We start from the raw sequence: 9,827 nt of genomic DNA, 5'->3' as shown, positions 1-9,827 counted from the left end.
ATGTAGATGTTAAAGAGAAGAGGCCCCAAGATTACAAATATTACACACCAGAAAACACAGAAATATCCATGAAATAAACATACAGTATAGGCTATAAACAATTAAAGGGATAATTGGGAAGGCATTACAAATGTAAATATATTTTAAATAATAAAACAATCCCACCACCACAGGTATCTACAGGAGAAGAGGGAATTCTCTCCACAAAATGTGAATGCCCATGTGGAGAATGGAAATGCAGTCATGCGGCTGCATTAGCCATCTTTGCCATCCACAATTTCAGCTGCACTGACACCCCCTGTCAGTGGAAGAAGCCAAAGTTAGCTAAACGTACACATTCAGTGGAGGAGCTATTTCCTCCAACCAATAAGTCATTCAACCCGCTGACAAGAAAGCCCACCTCAGAAGATCGTGACTGGCTGAGGGACAGACTCGGGGGCAGGTTCTCAGGAATTTCTTGGCTTCTCTCCCCCGAGCCAGAAGAGGAACACTACAGCTTGGAAACACTTACTGTTCCTGAAATTCTCAAATCTGTTGGGCATCAGGGACCTGAGGCAATTGTGGCAAGCATGGCATTGTCTGAGGAGCAACAGAGGGCAATTCAGGTGGCTACCACTGGTCAACAAACCAACCCAAACTGGCATTTGTTCAGGAAAGGAAGGTTGACTACCAGCAACTTTGGAGCTGTCCTGAGGTCAAAGCGTGTGACTGCTTCCCTTATTGCCAGGGTGCTAGGGCAACAACAGGCCCTTGATGGTGTTTTGTCTGTACAGTGGGGGACTATGAATGAATGTGAGGGTGTCAGGGCATTCTCCACTGCAACCCAGATGCAGGTCCATGAGTCAGGTTTGTGGCTCTCCCAATCAGGAGTGTTGGGGGCATCTCCAGATCTGGTAGGGTCTTCCGTTGTGCTGGAGGTAAAGTGTCCCTACGGAGCAAGGGAAATGACAATTATACCTCATTCACACCAACGCAACTCCGGTTCAAGCTCCGTGCTAGAGCTTTTCAGGTTCAGAACCAGTTCTTCGGTTTAGCTCTGGCTCTTTTCACACCGCCCAGAGTCCGACTGGTAATGCGTCGTTGCGTCATCGTTTGCGTCATGACGTAACCGTTTGCGTGCCTGCTTCATAAAGCCAAACCGCGCGGATGAAATCAGTTGCATTAATTTCTTATGGCTCTATCTGCAGCTTTTCCGGAGTCATTTCTGTGGTTTAGTTATATTCTTATAAAAAAGTGTACTCGTGTCAATAAAGGTTTTTTTAAAACACAACTGCTTCCGAGGTCGGTCTTATTTCTTAAGGTGGACTGAACCATGAGTGTGGAGTAACGTTGTATCTTTCATTTAAATGAACTGTAACCTTCACCCAGGTATGTAACAGCTGTTCTCAAATGAACACGTGAAGTAAAGTTTAATATTTATAGTTTTATAGATTTATAATGAGTTATAATGAGAGGTGATCAATGTGAATGCTCAGGTTCCACCTTAACACGCAGACATGTTGCTTCACCATGAGCAGAAACCTTTATATATACAGTCTATGGCAGAAACACTGAAACTCTTGTTAAGTTTCTCCATCGTTGTGTACAAACTGGATAAAACGCGGGCTTTTTGTTGTTGTTCAGGAGTTGATCTGTCTCTGCCCCTGCCCCCGCCTCGACGTAAGCGTGACGTATGTGGTGCTTTTGCTCTGGCTGGACAATTTTTTGGTGCTTGAAACGAACCGGATTCCGGAGCTAAGAGGCTGCTCCGCTGCGGTGTGAACAGGAAAACCCGGTGCTTTTCAAGCTCCAGCTCCGAACCGGCCCTGAAACACCGTTGGTGTGAATGAGGTATCAGTGAAGCATTGTAAATCAAGGGCTTCTGTGTCAGTAAGGAGGGAGAAACATTCAGCCTGCGTGAGGAACATCCTTACTGGCACCAAGTGCAAGGTCAGCTTCACCTCACTGCAAGAAAGAAGAAGAAATTAAAAAATTGTGAATCGTTTTTAATTTACATTTACTCGCCTTTGCAATGTTGTGGTTGTTAGAGTGTTAGGCTTCCTGTCAGCTCGTCTGTTGGGAAGATATAAAATATTAGTTTCATGGAAGTCACACCGTCACATATAAGAGCATTAAGACATACAGTACATAGGCTAAAACAAAACATCTAAAGATATAACCTTGCACTTTGTCTCGTGAACATTTTCACTATTTTGACATTTTTATAGATCAAAATTGAACTAAAGAAATAAATGGTAGATTAATCCATATTAAAAATAGGTGTCAGCTGCTACACTAATTATAATAGTTATATTTCTTAATTAATTAAGATAAGATAGTACTGTATTGATCCCAATTTGGGAAATGTTTGTGTTGCAGCAGCATAACAAGAAAAACAAAATATAAGTTATTATATATACAAAAGTATGTGAGGGATGGAATATTAAATTGAATATAAATGTCAAATGTACATGTGATTTTACGTCCAAGAGAAGCTATGGAGCAGAGTTCTCTGCCAGCCAGAGGTGATTTGTTATTAGTTCAATATGTCAAACTGATTTCCCTGACTACAATCTTTAGTTACATGGTGAAAAGTTATGCTGCTTGTACTAATTAGACTGATCATATAAGCCACACAGGTTTTAACCCTTTGATACACAAGCTATGGAAACCCCCTCTAAGACACAACATGGGTCAAAAATGACCCGTATTGACTTACAGTGTTATTTAATGCATGGTTGAGTGTTTCTTTGCTATATTTTTGGAAATCAACTTATTTCATCATTAAATATTCAAAATATTCATTAAATATCTTGTTTTTGAAAACCCTAAATCATTACTTTTGTTTCTCCTTTGTTAATTACTAAACTAAAATAGTTTTTATAATATTACATCAAGTTTACAGACATGGGTCGAAAATGACCCATGTATGCAAGTGTGGTATTTAAAAAAAAAAAAGACATACTATAATAATGATTTTGTCAAAAAACATTTTAGCAGTGATTTGGACCAAAGAATAACACAATTAATATTTGAAATGTTTATTTGTCACTTTGTCACACTCACACATAGCATACACCATACAACTGATACAATTAATTTTGAACTTTTTGAACTGTTAGTGAATCTGTATTGTTACTGCAGTGAACTGTGGTGAATGCTGAATGTTTAAAATGAACTCATGACACTCATGAAACAAACTCATGAAATGAACTCATATGAGTAAGTTGCAATCTAGTGCATACATGCCTCACAAATCACAACAACATGTTTGTGCTCCTTGCACACAGGGCTGGTGCACTTGGAACACCAGCTGCTCGCTTTTCGATCTTTGGCAGTTGGGCAGATCTTGCACCTCTTCCTCTTCACTTGGCCCTCCTGTGGCTGGGTGGTGGCTGCGCTTACTTTTTTTAACCCACATCATTCCATTGCCTCTGTAATATGGGTTTGGAGGTGGGACGTGCCCTCCATGCGTCTCCTCATGTGTGGCATGACCAGCTCTTTGCCCAGCTCCTTTATGAAGAGCCGCCGTGCATTAGTCACACCACCCATGTAACCAGGGTGTTGTGCAGTGTAGCTGGTGAAGGCGTTGAGGGTGGCAACATCCAGCACATTGTGCCAGAGCACCATGGGCCACCTCCGTGTTCTCCGCTTGCAGGTGTACGTGCGAACCATTTGATCCATTGTGTCCACTCCTGATTTTGTGTGGTTGTAATATTGGATCACTTCTGGCTTCCTCTTAATACTCTGGTCATCCACTGCTGTGTCATCATGCATTGTGCTTAGCAGCACAACAGCCTTCCCCTTTTTCGGGACATAGCTCACCATTGTCATGTTGCCACAGAATCCAAATTTGGAGCTGTACTTCTCTCTCAGTTTGTTTGGCTTCATGACAGGTGGTATGTCTGGCTTGTTCTGGCGAAGAGTCCCCACAAGCGTAAGGTTCTTCTCTAGGAGCTTCTCAGCCAAAGGAATGCTGGTAAAGAAGTTATCCATGGTTATGTTGCGACCTATGAACAGAACAAAAATGAATGGTCAATTTAGTCAACATGTAATTCTCTAAATTCTAACATTAAAATAAACCTGATGGAATATTGATTATTATTATTATGGAGTACTGCATTGTATTTTATTCCATTCTATGCTTATAAATTAATCAATTTCTCACAATGGTAATACAAAATGAAATAGACACTATGAGAGAGTGGAAAAGTGATCTAGGTATTGTGCTAGAACTTCAAGAGTATATTCACTGTATGTACTCTGTATTCTATATTCACCTGTGTGTCTTATTCCGCTGGACAACTGTTGGACAATATTCTCGCCAAGGTTCCTCTGAACATCCTCTCCTGGCTGTCGCCCTGTATAGATCATGCCATTGAATGCATAATGGACCCTTGCATCGCACATCCAAAAGATTTTGATCCCATATTTTGCTGGCTTGCTTGGCATGTATTGTAAGAACTTGCACCTTCCACGGAATGGCACAAGCTGCTCATCTATAGTGACACAATCACTGGGGACGAACACTTTCTTGCAATTGGCCAGGAAACAGTCCCACACATATCTGAATGCAGCCATGTGGTCTGTTTCCAGTCTAACAGCCCTAGTCCTCTTATCATCAAACCGTATGAGGCGGCGGATATCCTCATATCTGTGGAACCCCATGGTGGCCTTATACATCGGATTTTGCAGGGGATCCAGAAAGAGCTCCCGCAAGGCCACATCCCAGCTCTTGTCCCCCCCTGCAAGGAGGGTCAAACCAATAAATGCCATGAATTCCACTTTGTCGAGGCATCTCCACTCTTTTCCTTTTGCTGCTGCGGCTCTGCGTCCCTCTAAGTTAGTGCATCTTAAAACCTCCTCTATGATGTTATCACTAATGAACAACTCCCAGGCATCTTTTGGTGAAATGATTGTTGAACCAGATACGGGTCCTGGACACCTCCTCAGGATGTTATGGGTTCTTGCTCTGCCTCTGTCATTACAGTAAGACCCCTTTTTACTTAGCCTATTGGCCTGGGTCTGAGTTTCCTCTTCAGAGGACTCATCAGACGAGTCTTCTAGCTAGTCCAAGGAGTCTTCTTCATCACCAGCAACTTCAGCTTGACCCTGTGGCACATAGTCTACGTCATCATCAGAGAGGTCAGAGTCAGCATCAAGGATTGCTCCATCTTCCTTATCCTGTTCTTGATGTAACATCTCGATGACCATTTCAGCCGTGAAACGTGAATGAGTGTGACGAGCCATACTCTGGATGAAGAAAATCAAAATAATATTTACAACATCAGTTGATAAATTATACAGTACGCTTTTCTAATTGAAGTTTTATTTTGTTGCCCTAGCAGACATTAGCTTATACCTTTATATGACTGTAATTAAATGTATTTATTTATTATTATGTATGTATTTCCAGATTGACAAATGGGTTGAAAATAGTATAGCGTATTTATTGTGTAAGACATGATTACATTTCATACTTGATCTGGCAAGAGAGTTGGCATGTATGCATTAGCTAATATTAGCGACCGCGATCTAGAATTGACCTAGCTAACACAAGCTAACATTAGCTAGCTAGAATAGAATATGCTAATGTAATGCTAGCTAGAATAGAATATGCTAATGTCATATTTCTCTTTCCCAACAGGTAAGGATAATGTTCAAATGTTATGTGCAGTTATCTTAGGTAAAACAATTGTAAAACAAGACTTACATGAATCAGATCTGAAGACGCAGCCTGTTTCCTTCTGACAAGAGTGGAATGTGAAATGTTGTCCAGTTGTTTAGTTCTGACCAGCGTCATATTCTGACAAGTGAAAAGTTGTCCACAGTAAAAATGTTCCTAACTGCACACATTTTATAAATCAAAGGTTCCTATCAAATTCACACTTGCACGGGTCATTTCTGACCCATGTGTGGAAACTTGATGTAGTGATACAAAACCTATTTTAGTTCCAAAATATAGACAGAGAAAATGAAAAAAAAATGATTTATGGTCATCAAAAACAAGATATTTAATGAATACTTTGCAATATTAAATGATGAAATGAATAGATTTTAAAAGATATAGCAAAGAAACACAGCCATGCATGAAATAACATAGGAAATGAATGCGGGTCATTTTCGACCCATGTTGTGTTTTAGAGGGGTAGTCGTACAAAAATGATTTTTATTAAAAAAGTAAAAATGAAAATAACAATTTGTGATGATCAAAAACAAGTTACTTGAGGAATTCCTGGAATTCTGAATGGTGAAATTAATTTATTGCAAAGATATTTACAATTAAAACCCTGTCGGGTCACTTTTGACCCATGTTGTGTATCAAAGGGTTAATAGGATGTATTCATTATCTTTACTTATGTTGCGGTCTTTTCAGCAGCGCCATCTCTACAACGGCGATACAGTCACTACCCATCATTTACATTTCACCGTGACATGGACAAAAATGTAACGTCAGCTTACCTCATGGCATGGCACGAATCCAGACTCTCCTTTGGAAAACATTGGCCGGGAAACGATAGAACGAGCACGTTTCATGCGAAGACCTGTGGCTGCAACCCGGAGCAAAGCAACAAACCATTGCGTAGCAGCTAACTAGTAGCGCTAGCTTTGATTGATTGATTGATTGATTGATTGAAAAGTGTATTAACAGCTTGTATATTGGGTACAGTACAGTACAGCTCAAAACATACAATTGTTAAGGGGATGCAGACCAGAGAAAGACTTTCGTCTTGTTTACATCAGGGTCCCCCATTTAGCTAACGTTAGCTAACGAAACGAACTGCCGAGTAAAATTGGAAAACACTGGTAATTAATTATTCTATAATTTGTAAAACTACGGTGTTAAAAACGACAATTTCAAAAATGGTCACAGATATACAGATACTTAAAGAGCCTGTGACACGAGTTTCCCCCATCATCCAAACCCATCAATTTGAGTAAATATTGTCCCCTTGAAAACCGTTACTGAACTGATTTTGGATATTTGTACTTTGATAACCATTAATCTGCCCTTCAATGTTGACCATTTCCTGGATCTTCTCGGGGATTCTTCAAGTCCCGCCAAATTACGTGTGACGTCATTGCGGGCACAGCCTCCAGCTGCACCGTTCAGGATCCCAGCATTGATTGATTGATTGAAAAGTTTATTAACAGCTTGTATATTGGGTACAGTACAGTACAGCTCAAAACACACAATTGTTAAGGGGATGCAGACCAGAGAAAGACTTTCGTCTTGTTTACATCAGGGTCCCCCATTTCCAATTCATCATGTCATTTAAGACATATAAGACATATTTGACATACAGATGGCTTATTTACAATTTAGCTTTTCTTTTTAATGACTGATTTTAAATGCCATTTTCTTAATCTCTTTCATTTTTTGTAAAGCACTTTGAATTGCCTTGTGTTGAAAAGTGCTATATAAATAAACTTGCCTTGCTTTGCCTTGCCTTACATACAGGTGGTTTTTTACATACAGATTGCTTATTTACAATTTTCATTTTAGATTTCGTTCTAATACATCCTAACCGGACATTTAAGACATATGTAAATGCATGTAAATGCACGATGGTGCACACAGCAGCAAGCTCAGACAGCTCAGACAGTTTCATTTTGAACGTGTCTGAGAGCTCATATGAGGCTGAAGGATCGGTTTATGTTGTATCTGTTAGAAGTTTAGGAATTAGGTGCGTCAATATGGGCGATCATATGGTCATGTAGCCAGTGGTGGACTGGGACTAAAAATCATCCCGGGACTCTCGACCGGCCCACTTCGGTACCGCTAGTAAATTGTCAACAGGGGGAGTGGGGGATGTCAGGGGCGGCGGGTGCTGTAGATAGTAAATGTAAATATGTAAATATTTGTGACACTGCATCCTGGTAAAATACAAATATAATGCAATGTCTGTGTCTTTGACATTAGCGCTGCCAGCCACCTGTGCCCTGTACTACGAAGCCAGTTCAACAGACCCTGGATATGTTTGAGTAACAAACAAACTAACAACAACAAACTAACAAACGAGATCTCGCTAAGCGGTCCTACGACGCTGGTTATCAACTCGGTAAATCAAGCCAGGGTTTCTCTCACCAGCTGAGAGCGCGTTCACGTCTAAGACACGAGTGGATCTGACTTTAATTACATTTGACTCGAGTGTTTCGTCAACATAATGTGTTGCTAAAAATAATACTTCTGCATACAGTATGTGACACTGTAAGTGTTGCACGGCCAGACACGGCAGATAAGGAAATATATGATATATTATGATATTATATGATCGATGATCTGATTGATGATGTAATATGAATGATAAGTGCGACACGTCGGCGTCTTCTCTGCATAGGCCTACGGCAGTTTAAACTGTATTTCCTTTATCCTGTAATATGACTTGAGAGATTTAAACTCCGCACACTGAGTTGATCTCTTTTCTATAGAAAAAAAGTTATTTAGCCTTCCCAAACCTGAGCCTCACGCGCCGCCTATGGGGGATGTGCTAGTGATTTATCCGACCGGCCCACTTCGGTACCGGCCCATCGGGATTCGTCCCGATGGCCAGTCCGCGACTGCACCCAGCCCACGTAAACTGTCAACGGGGGGAGCCTCGCTGCGGGGAAACGGTGGACCTGGTGTCCCGATCGGAGTGGGAATAATAATAATAATAATCCGTGCATTTTATCCATTAATTTCCCCAACATTGTGGTGAAAAAAACACACGTTTAATCCATGTTGGTGTACTACAACTACAAAAAGCATCGGTTTGTTTTCTCATCAAGAAATGCAGACCGGCACAAACAAACGATTTTTAATCATCATTCTCACGATCATTTAATGTATCATATGTTCGTCGAATTGACACGAAAGCACTAATACATGTAGTTTCATCCACTTGAGTTTACAACTACAAAAATAATCGATTTGTTTTTATATCACATCCTACGGGAGGAAATTCAGTAGCTCTCACTACCGATTTTTAATCCTAATGTAATCATCATCTTCACCACGATCATTTATGTTTATGTTCGCCGAATTGACATGAAAGCACTGACAAATATGAATATACTGTAGTCAACTTCATTAAAACGTTATTAACGTGCCTAAACTCAGTAATTCACCATTTCTACGCATGGCAACACACTTTGTCCGTGTTTGGCTCTCTCGCTGCACAGTGAAGCGTTCCCGCATTGACGTCACTTCCGGCTTCCCCCAAAACTTCAAAATGAGTCGAAGGAATTTCCCGCGATGTTCGAAATTATTGATATTTAACGGAACGGTATCGCTTTTTCTTTTTTAAACTGACGGTTCGAGATTACTAGTAGCCCAATATTTCATTGCACAACAGTTGTTGGGATGCTGTCACAGGCTCTTTAAGATAGGCAGGTACTTGCTTTCAAGCAGAACACAGGGGAAAACAAATTTAGCGGGACTCGGGAGTGTTTACGTGTTAGGCGTAATGACGTACAACGGCCTCGACCATTTCTGTAGTCCTATTCAGCCACTCGGTAACAACCATCGTTTTTCAGACACGTAAACTATTCAAAAATCACCAGTGGGGTCACTGCTGATGTATTTAATGTCGTAGAACAAAACGTGATTTATCTCTTAAATTTGTGTTAACCACAGACCTTATTTTGAGCTATTTTCCAAAACCCTATGGAGAAAATGCATTGCTTTTTGACGAAGGAACCGGAAGTGCTAAAAATGCTAACTTACTTCCGGGTTTTACGACGCGTCACTGCGGTTCTCTGGCATTGTCACAGTTAGCTACATAATAATGCTTGTGGAATACCGTAACATACATTGTATTTTAGTACATTAATCATGATATAGATCTAACATTTTGTGTATGTTT

At 40.5% G+C, this 9,827-nt stretch overlaps 1 protein-coding gene across 1 annotated transcript; it reads right to left on the bottom strand.

The window, feature by feature from the left end:
• Nucleotides 1-3,399: 3,399 nt before the first annotated feature.
• Nucleotides 3,400-4,939, bottom strand: LOC117556964 (piggyBac transposable element-derived protein 4-like). Its single transcript, XM_034232597.1, has 2 exons — nucleotides 4,260-4,939; nucleotides 3,400-3,989 (listed from the first exon to the last, which is right to left on the bottom strand). The coding sequence occupies exons 1-2, from the start codon at nucleotides 4,753-4,755 to the stop codon at nucleotides 3,400-3,402; spliced, it is 1,086 nt and encodes a 361-aa protein (XP_034088488.1). The 5' UTR covers nucleotides 4,756-4,939.
• Between the last annotated feature and the right edge of the window lie 4,888 nt (nucleotides 4,940-9,827).

This window comes from Gymnodraco acuticeps, unplaced genomic scaffold (assembly GCF_902827175.1).
Source record: "Gymnodraco acuticeps unplaced genomic scaffold, fGymAcu1.1, whole genome shotgun sequence".
In the NCBI taxonomy this organism is placed as follows: domain Eukaryota; kingdom Metazoa; phylum Chordata; class Actinopteri; order Perciformes; family Bathydraconidae; genus Gymnodraco; species Gymnodraco acuticeps.
This window is presented reverse-complemented; position numbering and strand designations above follow the sequence as displayed.

Coding starts and splice junctions, on each gene's coding strand:
- LOC117556964 (XM_034232597.1), bottom strand. CDS start 4,755: ATGGCATTTATTGGTTTGACCCTCCTTGCAGGGGGGGACAAGAGCTGG. Junction 3,990..4,259: donor CAGCGGAATAAGACACACAG/GTGAATATAGAA, acceptor TTCTGTTCATAG/GTCGCAACATAACCATGGAT.